The sequence below is a fragment of the Chinchilla lanigera genome, unplaced genomic scaffold (genome assembly GCF_000276665.1).
Source record: "Chinchilla lanigera isolate Chin_1 unplaced genomic scaffold, ChiLan1.0 scaffold00007, whole genome shotgun sequence".
NCBI classification, from domain to species: Eukaryota; Metazoa; Chordata; class Mammalia; order Rodentia; family Chinchillidae; genus Chinchilla; species Chinchilla lanigera.
Window position 1 is genome coordinate 14,119,614 of NW_004955408.1, and position 27,921 is coordinate 14,147,534.

Sequence of the window (27,921 nt, forward strand, 5' to 3'; positions counted from 1 at the left end):
CCAGTCCTTATGGTTTGATCAAGTGAGCCCATTGCTTAGAGTAAATATCTCCCTGTCCTACTGGTTTGTCTGCCTCCAAAGCCTGCGTGGCGGCAGCACTAGCGAGCTGGTCACATCAAGCCTGACTCCGCCCCTGGTCTTTGCGTCTTCAGAAGAAGGACCCAGATCCCAAGAGGCCAGTGTGACTCCCAACAGCTCCCATCCTGGGGAGATGCTCTCGCGGCCACCTGGAGAAGGGAGGGAGGGGCCGGCTTGGGAGGGAGAGCCCAGAACAGAACACAGAGACGTGAGCAGGTGACGTGTTTATTGCAGGATGCCTATTTTCGGGAGCTGGTCTGACTGAGGGAGCCCCTCCCAAGCCCCCAGCCCCTGAGTAGACAGATACAATAACCTGAGGTCGGCAAAGGAGAAAGAAAAACAACAAACTGATCGTGCAGTTTCCTATGCTAGAGTTACAAAGCCGCAGTGCCTTATCCATGGCTAGCTCTCTTCCACGCTGAGATTCCTGTCTGGGTGAAAAGCTTCACCATCTTTGGATCCTTGCTGGCGCTCTCCCCGCCCCCCACCGTAACCTTGACCGGCTAAAGAGATGAGAAAACCAACAAGGCTTCTTCTTAAAAAACAAACAGCAAAAAAATACAAATTGCTTCTGTGGTCCTTTGCACCTCCCAGTTCTGATGGGTGAACAGTGTCCCCCGACAACAAACCAACCAAAACAACACGCTGAGCCCAAGCTAGGAAATAAAACATATTGCACATGGTTGTAAGAGTCTTCCTGAGATCCCTTCTGCTGCAGAACCCCAAACAACCCCAAACCAACACTGGCTTTCTGTCCACTAAGCCCTGCTGCCCGGTGGTGGCAGAGGCAGCGTCCCATACCCACACCCACACCCCAAATCCAGGCGGCAGTAGACAAACAGTCCACGCTGGCCTTGGCTGGGTGAACCCCACGGACGAGAAGCATGCGGTGGAGGGAGGTGGGATTGCCCGCTCCAAGCCTTTGTCTTTAACACCTTTTTCCCCTCGTGTCATTAGCAAAATTCTATAGATGAAGACATGATTCAAGACGTGGACTCTTCTGGAACGGGGAACCCGGGGAGGGTTTCTCCCTCTAACCATCCGCTTCTGGAAAGGAAGTTCTGCTGTTACCCACGGGGCCCTCACAAGCCGAGGTAAAACAGCCTCACCTGGAACGGGAAATGTGGCCATCGTGATTTTTTTCTTTTCTTTTAAGGAATTTTCAAGTATCACAACATCCCTGATGCAGTATGTAAACAAGACATCTTGCAGGACAGAAAGCTAGGTCACTTGGAGAAGCAGCAGCACATGAAATACCTACGAGGTCTGGAAGGCTTCAGGGTCAACACCAGAGGCGAGAGCCCCCCGCTGGACCTGGCAGGCAGGCGCTCAGGCACAAGCACACCCAGAGCCCTTCCGGGCTGGAGCCAGGGACAGAAAGCGCCCGGGAAGGCGGCGGCATCGATGATGCGGGGATCCTGAGCTTGCGTCAGGGTGCACCTTCTGTTTTCAGCGGTGCAGCTGCCGTCAGCAAGGAGTAGAGACGTCTGAGGCTAAAATTGGACGTGCTTGTGGGCGAGTGTGCAGCTCCGCATCCCGTGGCCTCTTACCAAGACTTTCTTGATTCAGTGGAACCTTGCTTGAGACTGGCCACCGGCCGCCTCTCTGTACCCCAGGCCTGTGTGCAAGAGGGTTTCCGAGGGATGCTCTCTAGCAAGGTGTGTCCCTGAATGTTTCACTGCAGGCTAGCTTTACGTGAAAAGAGCACGACCCCTCCTCATCCGTGGCTCTGCAGGGATGGCCTCCTCGCTGCCGCCGCTAGCTCAGCTCTTCTCTGCGGCGCTCTCTTCCTCCACCTGGGGCTTCCAGGCTTCCCGCATGGGGCCTAGCTGTCAAAGCAGCCAGCGGGAAACATGTGGCCGCTGCTGAAGTAGCTGCTTCCGTAGGTGGTGGCAAGGCAGTGCCTGGGCTCGGCCGCTATGGCCGTCTGCACGCTGAGGGACACGGGGACGGGCACGGGACACAGGTCCAGGGGCTGCAGGGCCGGGTATGGGCGGTGGAGGGACACGCTCGCACCTGAGGAGAGCAGGCTCCCGGCAGGGTGGGCCTGCAGTGAGTCCCGGTAGGCCAAGCACAGGTCATGCACGGGCGTCTGCAGCCGGGCCAGGCTGGCCGATGGCTGGCTGAGCGCGGGGTAGGCGGGCGGCTGGAACAGCACTTGGGCGGGGGTTGGTGGCGTGCCTGGCACCACTGCCAAGGCCTGGCTCTTGACCGCAAGGGCATCCTTGAGGACACTGTCGTACGCTCTGAAAGGGAAAGGCTGGTGAGAGTCGGAGGTGAGAGGTCCCCAGACACCTGTGTATGTCTCTGCCTTCCTTACTGGACCTGGAGAGGCACACGCGTCCTCGGGGTCGGGCCTTGTCTGCGCAGGTGTAGGAAGCCTCTGCTCGTCACCAACTAGACCCAGGGCTCAGCTTCCAGCTTGGAACTGCTGCCTACAGGGAGCCCCTCAAGGCCAGACGAAGCTGTGCCGGCGGCCCCTGAGTGGCCCCCTCTCGCAGGTAACATCCCAGAGGCTGACCTGAGTCCATCTGCTTTCGCTCACCACTGCAAAAGCAACTGGCCCAGCAGAGCGCTCCAGGACGCCTGACAGCACAGCGCACGGCCTCTCCCTGCCACACATCTCTGCGTCCCTCCTCAGCTAGCTGGACACCAGGCAAGCTGCCCGCTAGGGTCTAAGTGAATCCTTATGTAAAGAGCTAAACCACAGCCTTTCCCCAATCTTAAACAAAGCTTCTGCTGAGCGTGGTGGTGCACACCTGTAATCCCGGCACTCAGGAGGCTGACACAGGAGGACATAGTGAATTCAAGGCCAGCCAGGGCTACAAGGAGAGATCCTGCCTCTACATAAATAAATCAATAAGTTAGTAAGTGCTGGAGATGTGGCTCAGCAACCGTGTTTGTCTAGCATGTGTGAGGCTCTGGATTCAATCTCTGGTACCACAAGAAGGAAAAAAAGAAAGCCTCCCATAAAACTTGGGGAAAACAAAACAATGAGAGCCTTATGTAAGAAGGAAGCAGATGGAGGCTGCGAGAGACACGGAAGGAAGCAGCCCAGAGCGACAGCTGTCAGTGCAGTGAGGCCGGGCAGACGGCTGAATGCTGGGTGACCCTTCTGCTCTCGAACAGGAAGTGCTCTCCTTCCGCAGGGCCTTCTGGAAAAGCATATGCAGGGCTGACGTTCCAGAGGGTGAGGCTGAGGCGGCTGCCACTGCAGCTTCCCACGTCACAGGGGGAAGGTAGGGGATGGTTCTCTAGAGCCTAAGGGCTTCTGCTCTCACCGTCTGGGCCCACCAGGCAGTCAGGCTGCCCCTCGTGGGGTGGAAGAGGCCCATGTAGGATGTGTCCCGTCCTGTGAACCCTTCTCCCGAGGCTGCTATGAACCTCTCTGGCCTCTCAGATCGGCTTCAGTGTTTGATCAAAGACACCTTTAAGTATCTTCTCTGATACCCCAGAGTTGGGAGTTTCCTGCCCAAGACTCCAGGGACCCCCGGAGGAAGGCTGCAGCCCCCTGGTGAAGCCACTCTATTTCTAGCTCACTCAGAGGTCAGCTGTGCAGCTGCGTCTGAGAAAGCAGCTTATCAGACTCCCTCAGTGTGATCACCCACAGGATCACATTAGGACGCATCAAAGAGCTCAGACGTCTGAAGGAGGTGCACACAACCCCTCTTTTCCCTCATCCCCGATCTTACAAATGCAGAGCCCAAGTTACTGCAAACAGGAAGGGCCAATGCCCCAAGCCCTGGTGCTGGGGGAGCCGCTACCCGCCCCAAAGGTAGGAAATGCCCCCTTGACCCCATGAAACCTTCAAGGGCAAGCAAAACCTCAGTGGTTCAAAAGTGCGGGTCAGGAGGGGAACTTACACCAGCAGGATTTCGATGCAGGCACTGAGATGTTCCAGGGAATAGTTCGAGATTCTCTGCAGCTCTCTGGTCCAGCAGGGAGAAAGCTGCAGGCAGATCCTGGAGGCCCCAACGCAGGCAGCAGCGACCACAGAGGGCTGGAATTTGTAGAATACGTGATCTGAAAGGGAACCCCAGAAGGACTCAGCATGGCAAAGCTTCCCTGAACTCTATAATGGAGAATCGCACATCCACCCTCAGGCATGGTGGACAAATAAGAAAGTTCCAGAGGGTTCCAGAAGGTTCCACTGGTACCCTTCCGAGTGGATGAAAAATCAGAAAATGTGAGGCTCTGCTACTTAATCTTCAGCACTGATTCTCTCATTTCTGCTAGGGGGCTGCCAAGGGTGATATTTGAAAATAGTGTCCATTGCAAAGAGGTGGCAGAGGGGCCACAAACAGAACCTCAGAACGTCCGTCCCTTTTGGGTTGTTACGGGTGAGTGACACCACTCCAAAGGGTTCACTCTAAAGTCTGTCTAAAGGCTTCTAATAGCGAAGACATCTGGCCTGCAGCACACGCTGTTATAATCTACTGCATGAATGAGCAGCTGTAAGCGTTTGACGTTCACAAAGAAATGGGGCACTTCACCTAGCTATATTGAGAAATTGTACATCCCAATGAGACAGACGGCACATGGCAAAGGGGCATCTTTGTGTGCAAAAGCAAGCAGCCGAGACTCCTGGGGTTTTCAGGAATGATACCTGGTTTCCGTGCATTCCTACGTTGCCCTAAGTGGCTTACGATTTTCAGTGACTTCAGCTTTTGCCTTTTAAAGGATTAGTTGGTTAGACAATATCACGGTTATAGTACTGTCACGGAGCCAGATCCTCAGGTTCAAATCCTAGCAGTGATGTGGGGTAAGTTACTGCACCTCTTGAATATCAGTTCCCTTGTGTGTAACATGGGATAACTGAAATGCTTTTTGGGCGGGGTCACTGTGAGGTTTATCCTTTTTTATTTTGGTACTGGGAATCAAACTTAGGACCTTGCCCTTGCCAGGCAGGTGCTTGTGCTACTGACTATATCCTGGTCCCACTGTGAGGTTTAAAGGAGCAGGGCAAGTTCTACAATAAGACACTGGGTATGCAGTAAGTGTCCAATTAATGCTTGGGATCCTAGTCACGCGTCTTGCCACTCAAGGTCATTTTGGTTGTGGTGCATTACCAACTGGCTGTATCAGCAGTATCTCTGACTGGCATTTCATCTAACACCTGGGTGCTTGATTTTTTTGAGACAGAGTCTTGCTCTGTGGTCTAAGTTGGCCTTGAACCCATTATATAACTCAGGCTGGCTTTGAACTCATGATCCTCCTGCCTCAGCCTCCTCAGCATACCTAAGGCCTAGATTTCAGATACTGGGAAAAGTAGGTTTCAAATGAGAGTCCCCAAATAGGATAACTTCTACATATGAAGCACATGTAAGCCGAGGTCCCTCCCCCTTTTCGATCTGTGTGAGGACAAGCCTGGGTACGGCCTACCTGCAAGTCTGCACTATGTAAACCATCTGCAGCCTTCTGGGTTACTGTAGCGGGATTTCCAGGCAGACTGTGCGTCCGCAGGCGGGTGCTGGCTGCCCCTGCGAAAGCTACTGTTTCTTTTAGGCATCACTAGTGTCACCCTGGGGAGCCCTCGCCCTGCTCTGCACGTCCCCTGCATGGCGGGTGGGATGTGGGTGCTCGGGCCTGTCACTAAGCAAGCCCCTCTCTGGACGGACGTGCCCCTCAGGGCCGCCTGACCCCAGCCCCCGTGGCCCTGCCGTGGGCCCCCGTCATGTCCGCTGCCCTCACCTTGCAGGGTGACCTCAAGGAAGTAGTGAGCGTACTCCTTGAGACACTCTTTGGTTTTGCGGGGGCAGGCGCTGGGCCAGGTGTGGCAGTGGTGATCCTTCTGGCTGACGGAGGCCAAGAGGTAGTAGTCCAGGAAGTGGGCGGGCGTGGGCAGGCAGAGGTTCCAGCTGAAGGCCTCCAGGAGCAGCAGCTCCGTGCTCAGCAGCTCCTTCTTGGTCAGGGCAAAGTTCTGGCTGCTCAGGACCCTCGTGCCGTTTATCTGCTCCAGCTTGGGCACATGGTCTTCTCTATCCTCAAACTTACCTATGGGGGAGGGACGGCAGAAGTCACTGGAGTTCTTTTTTTTTTTTTGGTTTTTCTCCGGCAGGCGCTTTGCTGCTGAGCTAAATTCCCAGCCCCCCCCCTTTTTTTTAACAGTACTACCATCCCCATATATAACTCCCCCTATATAACTAATTAGTGCTGTGCACCAACAAGAACCTGTTTTAAATTTTCATGCCAGCCGGGCATAGTGGTGCACACCTGTAATCCCAGCACTCGCGAGGCTGAGGCAGGAGGATCATCGTGAATTCAAGACCAGCCTGGGCTACAAAGTGAGCTCACGGTCAGCCTGAACTGCATAATGAGACCCTGTCTCAAAAAGACAAAAAAAAATGGGGCTGGGGATTTAGCTCAGTAGCAAAAGCGCCTGCCTGGCCAAGCGCAAGGTCGTGAGTTCGGTTCCCAGTACCGGAGAAAAACCAAAAAAAAAAAAAAAAAATTCATGCCAATTTATAAACCCCATGCTGTACCAGACAAGGTCAGAGGTGATTGAAAATACTACCAGGACACGGCTATCTAAAGACACATTCGGTAATGTGTTAACTATACAAAAACAAAAAAAGACACTGTACAGTTCAAAAACAAATCTTACACAGCCTTACATTTCAATTTTTTTCTTCAAAAGGAGTGAGTTGTGTACAGGGGGCTTAAATGCTTTATAGACACGAGAAAAAACTGTGTTAGAACCAACTTATTCATCATCATCACCTTCCTCTTCGTCTTCATCCTCTTTGTCTTCCTCCTCCTCCTCATCTTCCTCATCCTCCTCCTCTTCTTTTTCTTGCTTTTCTCAGCCTTGACAGCTCTCTCTTTTTCGCTGCATCAAGTTTTCCTTTAGCTCGGGAGGCAGCGATGCCCTTTTCCCACTTTTCCTTCGGCCTGGCAGCCTTCTTCTCGTAGGGCTGCTTGTCATCTGCCACAGTATTAATCCACATTTCTCCCAGTTTTTCCTGTGACATCACCTATGGAGAGGTCAGGATGTTCTCCTTTGATTTTTGGGCAATACTCGAAGAAGGCTGAAGGAGGCCTCTTGGGTGCACTGGGATCCTTGCACTTTTTTTTTTTTTTTTGGTTTTGGTTTTTCTCCGGTACCGGGAACCGAACTCAGGACCTTGCACTTGCCAGGCAGGTGCTTTGCCGCTGAGCTAAATCCCCAGCCCCCCTTGCACTTCTTTTTTCTTTTTCCTTTAGGAGGAAGATAAGTTTTCATTTCTCTTTCTTTTTTTTTTTTTTTTTTTTTCCGGTACTGGGAATTGAACTCACGATCTTGTGCTTGCCGGGCAGGCGCTGTGCCGCTGAGCTAAATCCCCAGCCCCTCCTTTCTCTTTCATAACCAGCCTTGTCCTCCTTTGCCATGTCTTCAAATTTTCCTTTCTCTTTAGCAGACATGGTCTTCCACCTCTCTGAGCGCTTCTCAGCAAACCCCGAGAAGTTAACGGAAGCATCTTGGTGCTTCTGCTTGTGCTCCTCTCGGCTTCTCAGGATCTCCTTGGCCCATGTTTACTTGTTTTCCTCAGCAAGGCACAGAGTCACCCAGGGCCGTCCCGCTCTCACTTGCCCGCGCTGCCTCTATGGAGCTCAGTGTACTGCAGTGGTTCGTCACTGGAGTTCCTACCTGTAGCCAGGATGCTAAAGGCTCACCTTCTAGCACCTGGGCATGTCTGCATAGAGGACAGAAAGATGCAGAAGGCTGGACTGCTGAGGAATAAGGACAAGCATCCAGGATCTGTCATCCTGGGCTTGTGTCCCCAAAACATCACTTCTAGCTGTGTGATTACGTCCAAGTATCTCAACCTCTCTGTGCCTCAACTTCCTCATCTGTAAAATGGAGCCCATACTTTCAGACTTTGTGAAGTTCACTGAGAAAACGCATGCCAAGTGGTTAGAGTGGCACCTGGAGCACAGACTGTCGGGTTGAGAGGGGCACCCTGTGAGGATGCTCTCCATGGCCCCTGCCAGGCTCTCCCCAGCTCCACCTCCAGCCAGAGTCAGAATGACCTGGAAAATCTGAACTTGCTCCTCCAGAAGCGGAAAAGCCCCTGGGGGGCTCCCCACTGTCCTCAGTATGGATTTGAGACTCTCTGTGGGGTCTGGTTTTGGGTTGATTGGAAACAGTCTGCTTGGAAGGTGAGCCAAGCAAGACTGGCAGGCTGGGAAAGGAGAGCGGAAAGGGAGGAGCGTTTCAAAGTGCACACTGGCAAGTCAGCGCCGCTGACGGCTGGGGCTCGGCCCCCAAAGGGCTCTGGGAAATGGCCCGGCAGTGTCCCCCCCAAGGGCCAGGGGGCAGAGGCGTCTACCTATCGACCCGGGTGGTCATCAGCGTGGCTGGCTCACTGGGGACCAGGGCTTCTGTTGCTCGGAGGGTCGAGGTCCCGGCAGTTGGGGTGGTGACAGCCTCCGTGTGAGGGCTCCACACTCCGGACGCCACCCGCCTCTGCCGTGGCCCTGCCGCCAGCCCTTGTTCGAGAGCTCGGAGCTCTCCTTGCCTTGTTGTCCTTCCCATTCGGATCACTGCCTCTCAGAAGCCTCTACGATGCCCACACCAGCTGCTGAGCCCCTCCAGGGCCGGCCTGAAGTCTGGTCACCTGTGGCCACCAAGCCCAGGGTCACAGGTTCAGAGCAGCTGTCGGGAGAGTGTCAGAAAGGCTGCGGGTGCCCGGCCCGGCCCTCAAAGGGAACAGCAAACAAAGCGCTTGCACACCCGCTGGCCCTGCAACGCCTCTGCCCCAGTGCTCGGCATCTCCCGAGGCTTCAGGGAGATAAGGAAGCGCCGCCCGCCCCCACCGCGCGCCTGCTCGGGGTAGACAGAGCAGGGGGCAGGGGCTGTCCAGCTCTGGGCTGAGGGAGAGGAGCGGAGCAAGGGACAACATTTCAAGACCCACGGAGCTCACACCAAGGCGTCTCTACCTCCGCCAGCTGTCCCGGCACTGCCTGCAAAACGCACCCCGTCTTGTCCTACACGCACAGGCAAGCGGGGCAGGAAGCATGGGGTCAGAGCTGCCCCAGGAGAAGCGCCCCCTGCACGGTGGGCGCCCAGGCCCCGCTGGTTCCTGCAGCCTGGCACCCAGCACTCCTTGCCCAGACGCAGGACGCAGCCACATGGACTCGGGTCCCCCTCCTGGCAGGGAGTGGCCCTCCCACCCCCACATCTTATGTCTTCCAGAGCCCAGCTCGGAGCCACTGGGTTTCCCCTTAGCCCGGTTATGTATCCAAATGAATAGAAATGGCCGTACCCGATCCCCAGACCTCCAGGGCCCACCCTCATGGCCTCTGAGTGGGGTCCAGGCCGCCTGCTGGTCTGCCATCCCCAGCACACTGTCTGGCACATAGTAGGCCTCCAATAAGCAGTCACTGCACGATCCCTGGAGAGGAGTTTTGGATGATCTTTTGTTCCCTATATTTCCCCCCAGTAATCATGCGTTCAGTCCTCACAACACTGCCCAAGTTTCCCCAGCTGTATGCACTCAAGAAATACAAGCTTCCCCTGGCCCCGTCTTTTTTTGTGCTTGAGATCAAACCCAGGGCTTCCCGCACACTAGTAAGTCCTCTACCACTGCAGCCATAGGAGCTCGCTTTTCTTCCAGGAGGAGAAAGTGGTCTGAGCCCCAGCAGACGAGGGCACTGTCCTGGGGTGGCCCTGAGACCTTTCAGAGCTCTGCTTCCACCCCAGCGGCAGGGCCACCACTTACTGATGGACCTACACCTACACTGGCTGCCTCCGCTCCCCACACCGGACAGGCCTGGGGACCTGCCACACTGCCAGCCGGAGCCAGACAGAGCTGGCCCCGCATCCCGGAGGCTCCTCTGGGGTCGCCCAGGGCTCGAGAGCTCAGCTCCTACACCCAGAAGTGGCTCCGGAGCCCCTGCTTTCACTTGCTGGCCAGGCTGGCTGCGGTACGGCACACTTCACAGCCAGAGGAGACTATGCGTATCCTGGTGGTGCACATGCTCGGCAGACGTTTCCTCCCCTCTGCCCAGGGGCAGGGCTGGCCCTCTGTCCCCACACTGCTACCACCGAGCACTGTTCCTCAGCTGCTTCCTCGTTATCAACAAACTGCACAGACAACAGATGCCTGGAAGTCTTTGGGCAGGTCCCCTGGGAGATGCGGGGACAGTGTCCCAGACACACAATAGCCACGAGCTCTTGTCCTCCCTCCATGCACTTTTTATTTTGAAAATCTTCAAATCCACAGTACAGACAGAAGAATAGAACAAGGAGCAATTGTGACCCTTCCCCTGGATTCCCCAGTTGTGAACAGTAAACACACTGCAGCATGTGTGTGTTTGTATATACACGGCTGTTCTTCTGGACCATTTCCTTATTTGTCTTTGTGGTACTAAAGATTGAACCCAGGGGCTTTGCACTGAGCTATATCCTCAGCCCCTTTTTATTTTGAGATAGGGTCTTGCTACGTCACTAAATTGCCCAGGCTGGGCTTGAAGTTGCGACCCTCCTGCCTCAGACTTCCAGAGTGCTGGGATGACAGGTGTGTGCCACCACGCCTACACGTTCACTTCTTGTTGAACTGTAAAGGTGACATGCCAATCCTGAACCACCTCAGCACTTCAACATTTATTCCCAAGGACACTTCCCTACAATCATAGTACTGGCAAGTCCACGCCATCAAAATTTCAGGTAATAGTATTCTGAAATCCAGTCCATAAGTGGTGCTGGGAATAGCTTTTATTTTGGATCCAGGAATGTCCCAGGGAGACAGACCTACAATGCCAGCCGTTCCTAGGCATCAGAGCCCCACTGGGCACATCTGGTATGAAGGCAGACTTGGCAACCTGCCTGGCTGAACTGTTTCCCTTCCTTAGGAGATAAAGGAAAAGCTCCTTTCTTCTTTATTTTCCATCTTGTTTGTGGCTAACTTCCCAGTCTCTGGCCTACAGCAGACTTGGATAAATCCTGGCTGGCTGGCTTGCTGGCTGACTGGATGGGTGGGTGGGTGAATGGGTGGGGGGGTGGATGGATGGGTGGATGGATGGATGGGTGGATGGATGGATGGGTGGGTGGGTGAATGGGTGCGTGTGTGGGTGGGTGGGTGAGTGGATGGATGGGTGGGTGGATGGGTGGACGGGTGGGTGGATGGGTGGACAAGTGGGTGGACAGGTGGGTGGATAGGTGAATGGATGGATGGGTGGATGGGTGGGTGGGTGGATGGATGGGTGGATGGATGGATGGATGGATGGATGGATGGATGGATGGGTGGGTGGATGGAAGAGTAGAAGCAAGTACATTCTGACAGGTGGAATCAATCTGAGACCCATTTTGGAAGCAGAATTCAAGGTAAGGAGCTCTCTTCAGGAGGAAGCTGTGCAAAGGCTCCAGGGGGTCACAGGTGGCACTCAGCTAGCCAGGTCACACCTGGGCTTCCTTTCTCAATGTGAGGATTTCCCTGTCTCAGGATGAGAGAACTGCTGGGTGGATGGATGGATGGATGGATGGATGGATGGATGGGTGAGTAGGTGGATGTGTGGATGTGTGGATGGGTAGATGGATGGATAGATGGATGGATAGATGGATGGATAGATGGATGGATGGGTGGATGGATGGATGGGTGAGTCGGTGGATGGGTGGATGGATGGATGGGTGGGAAGATGGATGGGTGGATGGTGTGATCTGCTGCGATGATTTCACCTGGTGACCTCAGCCAATCCCTGACTTTGTTATGCTTCACTCTGTAAGAGACCCAAATCATTTCAGTGACTGTCTGAAATCAGGGCCTGTGGGACAGGAGCCATGTGTCACAGGCACAGCTGGCACTGGGGCCAGGGTGAGGGCAAGGGCGTCATGTGGCAGAGCGGAGCCTATTTCTGTGATGAATCCTGGTCGTGCTGTGCAGAACGCTCACAGCTGACCGCCAGGGTGGCCTCTGGACCAGGGCTGCTGGGGCTGCGGCTGCAGAAGAGCAGATGGAAGGTACAGATACCAGGGACCCAGATCCTCTGCTCCAGCCTCTGGTAGGAGCAGAGGGAAGGAAGAAGACAGGCAACCCTGGTGGCTGCGCTTGTGGTCAGGAGGGAAGGAGGGCCGGTCCCGAGGCCCATGCTCTGACACAGTCGAAGTGCACCTCTGTAGCTCGGGAAGCAGAAGACCCAGGAGTCTCCTTGGGGCGGTCAACGCCACTGCCATGTCCTCAAGGTGACTCTGTGTTCCGGTCCCGTCTACACCATCCCGGCGGAGTACTTTTAGGTAAGTCTGAGGGACTATTTTGAGAGTTAAATGGATAAATATGTGTAAAGAAGTCAAAACACTGCCTGCATATAAAACATTACCTATTCCATCTTATCAGAGGCCAAGATTTACCCTCCAAATTGTGGTTACAGAGGGAAAATACAGTAAAATTACAAGTGATTTTTACTTTAGCCTTTGTTTTTCCTACCTTTAATTTTCTGTAAGGGACAAACACCACTCTCCCACTGAGGAAATGAAAACTATGCAGAAGGCAAAATACTAGTGATGGGAACAGAAGCCAGCACTGGCTGAGAAGGTACCAGCACGAAGGTCCGCTCTGGTCCAAGAGTGTCTCTGCATGAAGCTACTTTTACAAGAGCCCGAAAGTCTGGAGGTGTCAGAGCTTCCCAGAAGAGGCCCAGACACCACACTGCACTGGTGACAAAGACGACTTTTCCTGTCTAGACACTGAAATACTTGTCATTCAAAGTAAGATGTTGGAGATGGGAGAGCCAACACGTACACACCCCTTGAAGGCAGTGTCGAAAATCCAGGCGAACTGACTGAGCACAAAAATAATCTGTAATCTCACCACCAGGTACGCAACAGCCAGCGTATTTCCTTTGAGCCTGAAACTGGTTTTAAACCTAATGGAAAAAACTCACCATCCTGATAGGTGTAGGTGAAGGGCAGGTCGAGTGGACCAGGGTCTCTCTCTAGTGTTAGCGAGATCTCCACCCCAGGAAAAGCAAGCAACAGCTCCAACCCAATCTGCTGAGTACGGACTCCAGCTTGGCCTCAGGATTTTAGCATTCACAGGAAAAAGGGGCTGGAGGCACAGCTCAGAGGTAGAGTGGGTACTGAGCATGTGCAAAGATCCAGGTTCCCTCCCCAGGGCCCCAAACAAACCAAGCTTCAAAATAGGAGAATGGGCATAACACAATCCCGGCCCCAGCAAGGTGTATAATGTGCTACAAAACAGTCACCACAGGGGCTTCTCGGTTAATGCACACAAAAAGAACATTCAAACAATCAGCTAGCTTCCAGCGGCCAGGCTTCAGATAGCACACAGAGCAGAGGGGTGCTGACGTCAATGTCCTGTCCTGCTGTACGGTGCCGAGCCTGTTCTCCTATCAGCAAGGACACGCGGATGTTCTTAGCAGGGCGACTGGCTTGTTTGTGCCATGTGCCCAGGATCAGCTGGTAACACAGGTTTAAGATTGCATCCTGGGCCGGGGATTTAGCTCAGTGGTGCAGTGCCTGCCCGGCAAGTGGCAGGTGTGCGATCCTGAGTTCCATTCCTGGTCCCCACTCCCCACAAAAAAAAAAGACTGCATCCTGCAGATGTTTCTAGGTCATATGCAACCGGAGTCGGGGCTTGGTCTACTACCACAGTACCTAACACAGGCCCAGCACACACGCGCTGCATGCACACATGCACACACGTCATACCTGATACACACACACATGATACACACGCACAGTATACAAGCACACGATACATATGCATGACACACATGCACACCACATGAACACATCACACACGATACACATGTATGATACAGGTGTACCATATATGCACACATATGCTGCACATGACACACACAATACATACACACAGCATGCCCACATGCATGTCACACATGGTACACATGTGACACACATACACACTACATGCACATGTATAAGTCATGTGTGAGGTGAATCTTCATGGACAGGAGTTGTGGACATTCCTTCAATTCTACTATTTCTCCCTGGGTCAGACAGTGTCTCCAGTACAGCAGAGTTCAAATCAATGTTTTTGTTTTTTAGTGATTTACCTGTATGGGGTCAAGGGCTCCTGATCACTGTGTGTTCATTTAAATCCTCCACTCTGCCCCCTCATAACCTCACACTCAAGAGCCCAGAACCCCATGTCCCGGACAAACAGGTCTGGGCGCTAGGCTTGCTGAGGCAAACTGTACAGTTTCAGAGTTTCCAGCAGGGCCAGCTGCCTGACAGGCAGTTCACACACAATCCCTCCCCCGAAACAGCTTGAAGCCTGCCCGTCTGCAGAGATGAGAACAGGAAATGGAAAATCACCATGTCCTCCGGCTCCCTGTGCCATAACATTCGTGCCCACGCTGGATTTACTCAGCGTGGCCCTCCTTAGAGAGCCCACCCTTTCCAGGCCGGCCGAAGCTGTGTGGCTGCCACCCAGATGCTTAGAAGACATAGCAGCTTTTCTTGCGGTGGGGGGGGAATGTCACATGAAGTGTACACCTCAAATAAGATCCATCCTGACTCCGAAAGGTTAAGCCACCTACAAACGTTCTCCATAGCAGGGATGAAACGCAAGTGTTCCTCTTAGCCGTTCTTGCATGAAGCATAGGAACTATTAAATTATCCCCTGCATGGGGGCTGCCATGTTTCCTTGCAGATCTGTGCTGCGTTCTGGCAGGAAATCTTCTGCTTTGTCCTGGAAAAACCTCTCCCCTTTCCTCTGCTCCCCACCATTGGAACTCTGGAGGCATCTCAAGCATTCCAGCTTTGGGGGAGCTGTCGAGCTTAACTTCCCCAGGCAGGAAGCAGCGCATTAGTTCACCCTTGTCTACCAAGGGGGATTAAGACTGCTTTCAAGTTTCCGGAAATCTTCAGCAAAATCGCCAGTGGGGTCAGCCCGTCCTGCCCTCTGCTTCGCTGTCAAAGAAGTAATTCTGCAGAAGCAGCAGCTGCGGAAAAATCAAAGCCGGGGTCAGGGTGCAGGGGCGCTGGAGGGGAGGCGCAGGGGAGCGGCAGAGCAAAGGTGGTCTCCTGGGAGAGGGAATGACCTTTCCTAGACTCTCCCCAGCCCCTGAAGGGGAACCTGGAGGGCAAGAGCTCTCTTCCGTATTTGCCCTGGGAGATGAGGCTATTGATTTCTGGCTAAGAAGCCCTAAAAGCAATTGGTCTGCAGACTATTTCTGGCCTGTGCTAGGGACCGCACACTGGCCACAGGGAACGGAGGGTAAGCCACGGCGGGCCCTGGCGGGGGCAAGAAGCAAGAAGAAACATTGCTCATCTTGGCAGTTTATTGCTTAGGTGGAGAGGACCGGTTCCAAAGGCTCCCCAAGTTCAGTTCAATTAAGAGAAAAGCAATCTGGTCAGCTCCCACTTGAGGAAAATCCTCCGCAAGGCCATTAAGCGCTACCCACCCCAATCCCGAACACACAGACTCTTTAAAGAACACAACTCCACCTCGGGGAGCTCAGTTCACAGGCAGAGTCACATCCACGCCCAAAGACAGGGAGAAAGACAGCTGCTGTCACATTGTGCACGGCAGGGAAAACAACGGGCAGCGACACAGAGGGCCGTCAACAGCGGGATCATGAAATAAACGCTGGTGCTTACGAAATGAAGGATCTCCAATCAATAAACGGAATAAAGGAAGTCCACATGGGCTGCCAGGGAAGACACTCCCCAAAGTACTGGAAAGAAAGCCCCTTCTGTTTTGTTTTGTTTTTGTCTTTTTGAGACAGGATCTCACTATGCAGTTCAGGCTGGCCTTGAGCTCACTTTGTAGCCCAGGCTGGTCTCGAACTCGCAGCGATCCTCCTGCCTTAGCCTCCCGAGTGCTGGGATTACAGGCATGCGCCACCATGCCTGGCTAAGGAAGCCCCTTCTGTCTGAAAGCACTTAGGTACATTTATTCATACTAATGATTTTTGTTAGTCATGGTGGTTAGAAAGTCACCTTGAACCATGAATTAATAAATTAGTAAAGAATGAATTACTGCTTCTAGGGGAAGAAAAGGAGTTAGGGTCCCATAAGCCTCTGATGGAGGCATTTCTTCAATCCAGCAATCCTAACTTTGCTTTGGTGTTTCTGTTTAATGTATCATATTGTTGACTGGATAACACTGAACTCACAATCAAAAGCATTACCAGCAGGGCCTGGAGCAAAGCTTCTCTAAGCACACACACATATTCCCTATGAGGCGCGGCGCAGCCTTCCGAGCTCAGGACTAAAGCAAGACAGCACCTCAGCACATGCCCTGCAGCTGCCGTACACAGCAAGACATCAGCATAAAGTACAAAAAACGAATAAAATATAACCCTGAAAAGCACACACACACACACACACACACACACAGTTTATAGAAATTTTGCAAAGTGCTGGGGATGGAACTCCGGGGTAGAGCACTTGCCTAGCATGCATAAGGCCCTGGATTCTACTCCTAGTGCCATAAAAGGGGAAAAAAAAATTAGTGAATAGGTAAATTCCTGAGTACAGAATCTACGAATAACAAGGATGGACTGTGTGTGAGAATACGCACAGAACAGTTCTAGGAGAACATCAGTAGAGCAGTTTTGGAAACTGTTTCCAGAAGTTATTGCTGTAGAAGTGGGATGGGAAGCAGATCTTATTTTCTCCCTCTGGTCTCATTTAATAAATGAGTACACTGGAAAACCTACAGTCGGAAGCTGGGCTTTTAGAGGTTTGCTCAGCGCAGTATCACAGACCTTCTCTGGGGCTGCGGGACCCCGGCCTGCAGGGGCACCAGGACCGGAAGTGGGGTCCTTTCCTTGCAGAGAGGCCCCAGAAACGCCCTCCTCCTTCTGGGAGCAAGAAGCGGGCAGACAGAGAGGCCGGCAAAGGGCTCAGCCTCACCTATAAAAAATGGGAAGTCACAGTTCTACCCTCAGCAGCAGAAGAGTCTGTCACCCCCACTTTCCACCGCTTTTTTGGACCAGAAGCCTCCGTCCGGTTCAGAGGAAAACAACCGGGCAGTGAGAAACCCGGAGGGAGTGGGGGCCGGAAGTGACAAAGAGAAAACACAAGTTAGCCGGGAGGGGGGGTGACGGTGTAGGGATTAGATGAGGGGGCGAAGAAGAGAGGGTGTCTGGCGGTTTTGTTCACTGGGCAGTTCACATGCACATAATCCTCCCTCAGAGTGAAAATGGTTTTCCCAGTGACAAGACCATCTATGTCTGCAAGGGTACACACCAACCTGTGGGGATGGGACCGTGAATACGGGGAAAGTAATTTTTTACTTTTATAGAAGTTGGTACTTCTATAGCTTTTGTATTTTTTTTTTTTTTTACAATAAAAACATCTCATACTTTATTTAGTTTTTTGAGACAGGGTCTTGCTTTGTAGTTCAGGTTGGCCTTGAACTAACTCATTAGGCTGGCCTCAAACTCATGGCGATCCTCCTGCCTCAGCCTCCCGAGTGCTGGGATTACAGGCGTGCGCCACCACGCCCAGCCTGCATCTCACATTCTTGCCCAATAATAAGGCCTCATCCTTAAGGCATGGGCCCCTAGCTGAAAGGCCTCTCTTGTCTTTCTGGCTTTCTCTCCCACTCACGCTCCTTCCCTGGCTGGTCCCTACTCTAGGGCGAAGGACTCAACAGTCCAGTCACCTCTGGGCAGCGACCAGTGGGCCAAAGCAAAACTCAAAAAGTTCAATACAGAGTTAACGTAAGAGCTGTAGGTCACCCCTTTCTGAAAATACAGAAAACCAATGTTCAAATAGAACCGGCACCCAAACGTTCACAGCAACGCTATTCACAGCAGGCAAGGGGCGAAAGTGAGCCAAACACTCCTCCACAGAGGACTGCACGCCCGAACTGCAACACATACCGAGGAGGACGAGCCAGCCTCACGGAGGGACGCGTACAGCATGTGCCACCACGGGGAGGCCCCCGACAACGCTATGGGAAGAGAGGGACGCCAGACCCCGAGGGTCACACCCTGTACGGTCCCTTCTCTACCACAGCCGGACCAGGCAAATCCACACGGACAGAAAGCAGGTTGGCGGGTGCCAGGGCTGGGGGAGCAAAGGAATGGAAAGCAATTGCTGAACTGGCCACAAGGTTCCTTTTAGGCTGATGTTCTGGAAATAACAAAATGTCACTGCATCGTACACTTTATATTTTTTTTAATTTAAAAAAAAATTTTTTTTTTGGTCTTTTTGATACAGGGTCTCACTATGCAGTTCAGGCTGGCCTTGAGCTCACTTTGTAGGCCAGGCTGGTCTTGAACCCACAACGATCCTCCTACCTCAGCCTTCCGAGTGCTGGGATTACAGGCGTGCACCACTGTGCCTGGCTGTATACTTTAGTTATTTATTCTTTGGTACCAGGAATCAAACTCAGGACCTTGTGCTTGCCAGGCAGGCGCATACACCGCTGAGCTATATCCCTGGCTCGGCTGTATACTTTAAAACAGTCCATTTTTATTAGAATACAAATTATACCTAGGTTTATTTATTTATTTATTTATTTACTATTTTCTTTTTTGGTACCAGGAATCGAACTCAGGGTCTCGCGCTTGCCAGGCAGGTGCTGCACCGCTGAGCTACATCCAGGCCATATACCTCAATTAAAAAAAAAAAAGAAAAGCACTAAGTGGTGTGCCCTTGGGCAGGTTTGCTGGCCTCTCTGAACCTACACGCGGGCATCTGAGAGCGGGACCACAGGGGCTGGGGTTGAGGGCTCCAAACGAAGTGTGCACAGCGCTGGCTGGGAGCACACTGGGACCGGCACGGTAAGGAACCAGCACGCTGCGAAGCTGTGGCCTCCGTGACGACGACTGTCAGGGCTCACGGTCAGGGTCGTCTCACCTGGAATTCCTGGGGTCCTCATACTGTCAAACCGTCCTTTCAGTTCAGTCACAAGAATAACCGCAAAACAGCTGTGGAGCGATGTATGAGGTTAAAGGAGAGGGCGGCTTTCCTGTCCTTACAGTACATCTGCATTGATCCTATGGAGTGCAATTCTATCCTGCGTTAAGGTGGGAGATGCGATTAGCTCAGCCACGCAGACAAGGGGATGGCTTTCCCTTGGGCGCTCTGTGCAGTGACTATGAGTTCTGGCTTTTGATCTCCTTCTGCAGGCTTGCAGACGCGGGCCCTTGTCTGATTCCTGTATCACCGGGGCAGGAGGGACTGTAGGCAGGTAGGAAGGCTCCCTCTCTGCAAAAGCCCTGATCTGGAGGCAGCCTGAGAAAGCTGGGTACTCACAGGTGGGGTGGGAATCCTAGCTCTTATCGCACAATACTTTGGGACCAAATTAGCAGAACTCCAAATGTCCCGAAGCAAGGTGACCCCCTTCTGTCTGCCTGTCGGCCAGGGATGAGGGCGGGAGGGATGAATAGGATTTCAGGCTGCCATGGAAACTTTTCTTTCCTTGGGCCTCTGGAGCATATGGCAGGTGTCCTGAAAATCCGTCCCTGCCACCCTGAGGCTGGCTGCGCCCACAGACATGTGGGTGAGGGCATCTGCTTCTCGTCAAAGGCCCCGCCCTCCGGCACGGCGGCAGCAGCACAAAGCAGTCTCCCTCGTGTGCCTCATGTCCTGAGCCCCCAGACAGACGCTTGGGGAGAGCCCCACTGCCCCCTGGAAAGACAAAGCCCCAGCCCCCACAGCCTGGATGCGGCCCACAGATCACAGACAGCGGCAGGCCAAAGCCCCGGCGCAGATTTCCCCCACCGTCTGAAATGCGATGCCCATTCTGGCCTCGCTGATGTCTTGCCAGCCCCACGCGTCCTCCACAGGCGAAAGGGGGTGCTATCAATTTGGGGTTCAGGTGGCACACAGGCTGCGTTTCCAGGGAGCCCGGGTCCCATGCACAACACAGGAAATACAGCCAGCCCGAGGCAGAGAAAAGTCACAGACTGGGAGAGTAAACCACAGCCGTCAAAGAGATCGTAACCAACAGCAGGCAGAAGGTTCCAGGTGGGAGGCAGGAAGATTTGGGCAACTCTAAAGCTGCGCTTCTCCAACTGGGTGCGGGCGCAGGTGCTGGTGCTGCTGCTGATGGGGATTTCTGGCCAGGAACAGGGAGAGCTACCGCAGAACACGGGCGCCACCAGCCTGGAAATACAATGCAGCAGGACCACAGCAGACAGAGGGAGAGAGTGAAAGACCTGATGGAAATAATACAATAAGATGTCCTCATTGCAGCTGGCTCCTCGGAGCCCGGGCCCTTTGGGGCCTTCTTCTTCTTTTTTTTTTTTTTTCTTTTGTCTCTTTGAGACAGGGTCTCACTATGCAGTTCAGGCTGGCCTTGAGCTCACTTTGTAGCCCAGGCTGGTCTCGAACTCCCGACGGTTCTCCTGCCTCAGCCTCCCGAGTGGTGGGATTACAGGCGTGCGCCACCATGCCCGGCGGCACCTTCTTCTACTCCACAGTAAGGGCAACCTAGAGAGGTACAGAAGCCAGGTTCGCAAGGAACCCTCAGCTCCAGGCATTGCCCTAATGGCACAATTGCTCTTATAGGGTCGTACTAAGTGCCAAGCTCCTTTTCTCCCTCTGAAACTCACTGGCTAGTGGCAGCAGCGGGGGTTCATTCAAAGCCACGATGCCTCGGGTCTGTAGGTTACAATCGTGACCTGTGCAGGGTAGGGCGGGAAGGTTCCGGGGTGCAGGGCCACAGCGACACTGCACCAGGTTCAGGGGCCAACGGCAACAAGAAGCCACCCAGGCAGGGAGAACAGCTCACCCAAAGAAAGCTCTGGACAGGAAGGGGCTCGGCCAGTCGGGCTAGAACCCAGAGGGTGGAGAGGAAAAAGGCGCGCGGTCAGAGAGGCAGGGACTTGAGGGCTGGTCTTTATCCCGAGGCACAAGTAGGATTTCAAATGGCAGGCTGGCGTGGCAGCCCTGTATGCTAAGGACGGCATTCAAACAGGAGCGCGCTGAACAGTAATACCGCCCAGGGCGGACAGATGGCCTCAGCCAGGCCGTGCTCTCAGCGAGGCCCCTTTGTGAGGTACAAACCCCAAGAGGGCTGTGCTCAGGCCTCGTGACTACAGAATGGGTTTTCTTAGGGCCAAATGAAGCAATCCTATTTCTACCCACATCTCCATGACATCGAGCACTTCCGGCCTTCAATCTTGTCTGCCATGCATGGGCAGGGCAACTCACAGCAACTAGCTCCCTTCTTTCCTTCCTTCTACACTCCATTCTCTCCCTCTGCCTCGTCTCCCACCCCCCACCCCCTTCTTTCTTTCCTTGCTCTGGGGATTGGACCGAGGCCTTTGCACTGGGATATACCCCAGCCTTTATTTTGAGACAAGGTGTAAGTTGCCCACGCTGTACTTGAACTTGGAATCCTCCTGCTTGTCCTCCCAGAGTGCTGGGATTACAGATGTGCACCACCATGCCAGGCTCGAAGCAAGTTTCCTAAATTCTCTGGGCCTTGCTAAGATGGGCTACTAAAAGTATTTGTCTCCTAAGGCCCAGCGTGTGCATTTATTCAGATCAAGCTGCTAAAATCCTTGCCACTTAGTCTGATGCATTCCCGATGCTGGAAGTGCTGGCAATTATCAATAGAGTTCACACCGAGCAAACGATGAACACAGAAGACGTGCAAAGCCCTCTGAAAGGCTCGCTGCCATGGTGGCAGACGGCACCGGACGGAGGAAGGGGTGGGTTTGCACTTACTGGCGAGCAGGAGGCAGGAGATGGCCACAGTGTACAGCTGCTTGGAGGTGGGGATGTTGTAGCGGTCCAGGAAGTGGTCCAGCAGGTAGATGGCCAGGTGCCGGGCCGCAGGGCACAGCCGGCAGTGGCTGCTCAGCAGAGTCAGGATGTCCACAAAGAACCGGCGGCTCTTCAGGAGCGGGGAGTGGGCTTGGAAGGTGGGCAGCTTCAGTTCCTGGGGGACAAGTGGGGCAGAAGGGGGTCAGGGCTGCCTCTGGAGCGCCTCGGATGCCCCAGGACACTGAGGCCTCAGGGCCTGCTGCAGAGCAGTGGGGGCAGGAGCTCCCTCCACACCCTTGGTGGTCCTGCTTCAAGTCTCAGGCGGGCAGCCCCTCTCTCCCTCCATTCCTGAAACTCCTGGGCTATCGCCCATCTGCCCTCCCCAAGCACAGGCTCGGTGAGTGACCAGAGGACAGGAAGCCAGGCATTCCCTGGGGAAGGCTTTCGACCTGAGACACACAGACCGCACAAGAACGAAAGCCTGGAGGCCAGAGGCCACATCTGAATTCTTGTTCCGACACTCAACCCGGTCCTGAGACCCACTCACCTGCCTTCCCTGTGTTTACTCCTCCACAGCTCAGGATTACATGAAAAATGTACGCCGAATGCCTGGCATATGGCAGAGCACAGTGACACATGCATGCAATCCTGGCTTTCAGGAGCCCGAGACAGGAGGGATAGCAAATTCAAGTTTAGCTGAGGAATATAGCAAGATCTTACTTCAAAATAAAAATTCCTAAGTGCTGGGGAGCCTGATGTGGTGGCACACGCCTGCAATCCCAGAATGTGGGAGGCTAAGGCAGGAGGATCCCTGAGAGTTCAAGGCCAGCCTGAGCTACATAATGAGTTCAAGGCCAGTTTGAGCTACACAGTGAAACCCTGTTTCAAAGAAATAAAATAAAAAAGGGAGGGCTGGGGAGGTAGAACACTTGCCTACCATGTGTGAAGCCCTAGGTTGAATACCAAGTATGAGAAAAAAAAATGTAGTACATAGACAGTAACCTGTCAGGGCTCACAGCCAATACCCTCTGGGTTTAGGATTATGAGTGACAGTTTTTGATTTGTTTTATTTGTTTTTTGAGACAGGTTTCACTATGCAGTTCAGGCTGGCCTTGAACTCACTTTGTAGTCTAGGCTGGCCTCGAACTCACAGCAATCCTTCTGCCTCAGCCTCCCAAATGCTGAGATTACAGGCATGTGCTACTACGCGCAGTGAGTGACAGTTTTTAGAAAAACAAAAAAATCTTTAAAATACTGTTGACATGATGGTACAGGGAACTCCCAAGTATCCTTCACTTGAACTCACTAACTTGCTGTTTTGCCTTTTTACTTGCACACAAAAGTTCCAGACATAACAACTCACCCCAGAAGCAACTGCTAGGTGTGTAAATCTTTGTGATTTATACAGTGCCATGTTATCTGAATTATATACAGCTAACACAATAAAGACCTGCCCCAAAAATATCAGAACAAAGATTTTTAGGACAGGAAAAATTCTGCTCACATATCTACCATAGCTGCTATTTAGAAAACATTTTATCAAGATTTTGTTAAATAGGAAAACTAGCCAGGCGTGGTGGTGCACGCCTGTAATCCCAGCACTCAGGAGGCTGAGGCAGGAGGATGGCTGTGAGTTTCAGGCCAGCCTGGCTACACAGCGAATTGAAGGCCAGCTTGAACTGCATAGTAGACCCTGTCTCAAAAAAGACAAAAATAGATAAATAAATAAATAAAATAAAAGATACCATCAAGAAAGTGAAAAGACAACTCACAGAATAGGAAATATTGGAAAATCACCAAGACACGGTATCTAGAACATACAAAGAACTCTTACATTACAACAATAAAAAGAGAAACAACCTAATTTAAAAATGGACAGCCAGGTGTGGTGGCGCACACCTGTAATCTCAGCACTTGGGAGGCTGAGGCAGGAGGATTGCTGTGAGTTCAAGGCCGGCCTGGGCTACGAAGTGAGTTCAAGGACAGCCTGAACTACATAATGAGACCCTGCCTCAACAAAACAAAATAAACCAAGTGTTGATGAGGATATGGGCAAACGGGGACCCTCCTGTACTGTTGATAGGAAGTTAACATGGTGCAGTCACTGAGGGGAAGAGTTTGGCAGGCCCTCAAAATGTTAAAACTCAGAGTAACCACATGAGCCTGCAATTCCAATCCTTGGTATACTCCCCACTAAGAGAAATGATAACACAAGCCCATGAAAAAAAACGTGTATACGAATACCCATAGCAGCGTTATTCATAACAGCCCACAGAAGGAAATGACCTTAACGTTCAGCAACTGATAAATGGATCAACAATAATCCATGCAAAGGAGTAGCACACATGTCACACAGGGATGGGCCTTGGGCGTGCTGAATGAAAAAAGGTCGTCTTAAGAGGCTGCCTAGCATATGATTCCACTCATGTGAAATGTCCAGAATAGTTAATCCACACAAACAGAACGCAGGTCAGCGGCTGCCAGAGGTTAGGGGCAGGAGTCAATGGGGAACAGCTGCTACAAGGGGTCTGGTGTGTTTCCAGCGTGATGAAACTATTTTGAAATTAGGTAACGCTGACGGCTGTACAACTTTGTGAATGTACTAACAAAGGAAGTGCATGCTTTTAAAACGTGGATCTTGGGCTGGGGATATAGCTCAGTGGCATAAGCGCCTGCCTGGAAAGTGCAAGGTCCTGAGTTCAAGTCCCAGTACAAAGAAAGAAAAAAAATGTGAATTTTATGGGATGCGAGTGATTCTTTCAATAAAGCGACTAAAGAAATAAGCCACGTTACTCAGGGTCAGTGAGAGCAGGCAGCGAACACTAAAGCAGCTCCAGCTCCAGGTGGTGACGGGCACCATGCGGGCCACTGCAGACACGCGTGTGCGAGGCCCCGTCTTCCTGGAGGGGGGCTGGCCTCACAGGGTGGCGCTCGGGTTGAGGTTCCACACTGTGACCCCTTCTCTGGCTCGTCCTCCGGAGAGGGGACGCAGCTGTCCTCAGAATCCGAGATTTGCTCATGGAAGGTGCTCAGACCCTGAATGAATCACTTCTATGTCTATGTATAGGAAAAACCTGAGTTTGAAAAAGTCCCCCAACCCCAGGGACTTACTGAAATAGTATGAATTTGAGACTAAAAGACCTTCAGGGTGTCCTTTTCTGGGCCGCACGTGGTGGCACACGCCTGTAATCCCAGCACTCGGGAGGCTGAGGCAGGAGGATCCTTGAGAGTTTGAGACCAGCCTGGGCTACAAAGTGAGCTCAAGGCCAGCCTGAACTGCAGAGCAAGACCCTGTCTCAAAAAAGACCAAAAAAAAAAAAAAAAAAGGACGTCCTTTTCTGAAAACATTTTATTTTTTCTGTCTACCTACCCACCTACTTTCTGGAAACTGCCTTTCCTTCTTTCTTTCTTTTTTTTTTTTTTTTGTGGCATGCTGTAGAGGAGAAAGCAAACCCAGCTTTGTGTTTTATTTTATTTTTTTCCAATCAGATTTTATTCTTTTAGAGACACATAACGATCACATCCATCACAGAGAATTTGTGCCTGCACATAATGTAACTTGATTTTTTTCCCCCCATTCCCCTGCCCTCCCTTCAACCCGTCCTTCCCTCCCCAGAGAACCAAGCTGGGGAAGACATCTAGGAATTTAGGGAATGCAGGAGAAACAGCACCCACAGGGCCACACAGGTGTCCGCCGCGGCCCCTGTTGTGGCTGGAGTAGCCGGGCAGGTGGGTGTGCCAGCTCGAACAGCTGCCCTGCCGTGAGGGCAATGGCAGCCGCGAGGATCTGGAGCCCCACACGCGTGTCACCCAGCCAGCTCTTTTGTCAGCAATGGCAGCTGCTGTGGGGCTGCAGCTCCCCAAACAGAGCTCCCACCCCCAGCGGCCCCTCCATGGCAACCAGCTGCTTGGGCATTTATTCTAAGCACAGGCTCTAAGTTCTGGCTCAAGGTGAGAAACAACCACAATCACAGACAGTCTGGCAGGCCACAGCTGCTGGAAATCAGCCTCCTCTGCCCAGTGACCTCGGGCTGGCCAAGGCCCCCTCATCCGGGCAGTGCAAAGCCCCCACATTCAGATACGCAATGTCTGACTTCCCTCCCGCTCCACTCAGCCAAGCTCAGCACCTTCTGGATTTCCCCTCGTCCCATTTGAGAGGAGCGAGCTCAAAGCAGAACACTGCAGCAGGTGCGCGCCCCTGGGACAGGGTTCTTTCCTTTGAATGGGATCATTATGTGGATCTAAAATGTACCAATAAAATCGGATTGAAAAAACACACACACAAAACGAGTCTGATCAGGTACGAGTCTTAGGAAAAGATTCTTTGCCTCGGGCAGATTCTCAAAGGAAGCTGCTGATGCATAAAAGAAAAAGCGACAGACCATTACAGTAGACAGCATCCATGTCAAAAAGGAGGGAGCGTGCAGGGAACAGTGGCACAGGCTAGCTACCGGGGAGGCTGAGGCAGGAGGATTGTAAGTTCAAGCCCAGCCTAGGCAACTTAGTGAGACTGCCTTAAATAAAACACAAAAAGGGCTGGGGATACAGCTACTTGGGTTCCAATCCCACTACTGAAAAACAAAAACCAGACAAATGGAGTGAACAGATAATGAGTTTTAGAAAGGCCGGTTTCCAGCCTGGCAGGACTCTGAAAGAGTCCTAGAGAGAGCTCCCTGGGACGTCTTCCTCCTGATCTGTTTCTGCTTGTCCCTTAAATCTGGGTGTAAACGTGACTTCTGGAAGAGGCTGTCTTGTAATAGTCAGTTTCTTGTTGCAGAGGCTCAATACCAGACACCCACAGTGAAAGGGTTTTTTTTTTTTGGTCTTTTTGAGATGGGGTTTCACTATGCAATTCAGGCTGGCGTTGAGCTCACTTTGCAGCCCAGGCTGGCCTCGAACCTGCAGCCATCCTCCTGCCTCAGCCTCCGGAGTGCTGGGATTACGGGCGTGCACCGGTTTATTCCGGCTCACAGTCAGTAGAGGTTTCAGTCCATAGTGTGCTGCTCCAAGGTTTCAGTCCATAGTGTGCAGTGTGGAGGAGGAGAAAGAGCTCATGATGGGGACGTGGGCAGCACAGAGAGTGCCGGTGGGGGCGGGAGGGAGGCAGATTCTTCTGGGCCGCGGCCCCAGGGACCCCTCCTCCAGCCAGGCTTCACCTTCCGAAGCACGATTAGCTATACCCTCACCAGGGCGCTAATCTGCTGCTAAGTACCACAGGCTGTCTCCTCAGAGCCCCACACGCGAGTGCAGGAGGCTCTGGGGGGCATCTAGCCAGAAGTCCTGGGGCCTCACGTTATTCCCTTATTCCCTCTGTCTGCATGCTGCGCTCCAGACCCAAATGCTACTATTTAGGTCTCTTCTCGCAAACTTGTAAGCTCCCGAACACACGTGCCAGGTGTCTTACCCACGCGGTTTGCCCAGCGCCCAGTGCGGCGGCCGGCACCGAGGCAGGTGTTCAAAATGTCGCAGTAAATAACCAGTGCACACAGACTTGTCCCTCCCTGAATCGAACCCTGCCCCCCACCCCTGTGCGCAGAGGAGCAGCTCAGGGCGGGCTCACGAGCCTTGGGCACATTGCTTCTGGCTTCCGGGGCCCTCATCTGAGGAACGGGGGTCACACTGGTGTCCATGGAAAGTACTGGAAAGTACTGGGCTCTCGGCACACATGAGCGGCGCTTCCCTGCAGCAGGATGGCCCAACTCCAGGTAAGTGGCGTCTACCCAAAGTCCGGAGCCCTTCGAAGAGCCCTTTAGCGCTCGAAGGAACCTGCTTTGGGCTTTGAGTAGCGCAGAGCGTGCTCTCAGCCTTGGGGAGTGCAGACAGTGGGGGTTGGGAAACTTCTGCCAGAAAGGACAACAGTCGGTCAGGTCAGCTCGGCCTCGGCGGCGCCCCCAGACCAAATGGAATTAGCTACGCGGAGCCAGAGTCCCTTCCTGTCCCCCGAGAAGGCGACTCAGCCACCAGCACAGCAGCGGGCTCAGCATCCCCCCCCACCCCCCCCACCCCCGCTCAGTTCCTGAGTCTGCTGATTATGCCGCAGCCCAATTAGAGGGGAGGGCGTCCGCGCCTGAGGAGCGCCGCATTCCTCCTCAGCACTCTTGACCTAGGTCGCCTCCAAGGCCGCGGCAGCCCCAGCGCCGGGCGGGCGACACCAAAGAGCAGCCTGCCCCGCGCAGATCAAGCAGGCGCTTGGCAGGCAGTCAGCA

At 53.0% G+C, this 27,921-nt stretch overlaps 1 protein-coding gene across 1 annotated transcript in view; it reads right to left on the reverse strand.

Annotated features, from left to right (window-relative positions):
• Positions 1-287: 287 nt before the first annotated feature.
• Positions 288-27,921, reverse strand: part of Ccnjl (cyclin J-like) — a gene marked incomplete at its 5' end in the record, with an annotated part of 45,645 nt that continues 18,011 nt past the window's right edge. Inside the window, 4 exon segments of the mRNA XM_005376258.2 lie at positions 288-2,324; positions 3,942-4,101; positions 5,770-6,072; positions 21,677-21,890. Of these exon segments, the coding sequence (XP_005376315.1) occupies positions 1,904-2,324; positions 3,942-4,101; positions 5,770-6,072; positions 21,677-21,890 (1,098 nt within the window). The 3' untranslated portion in view covers positions 288-1,903.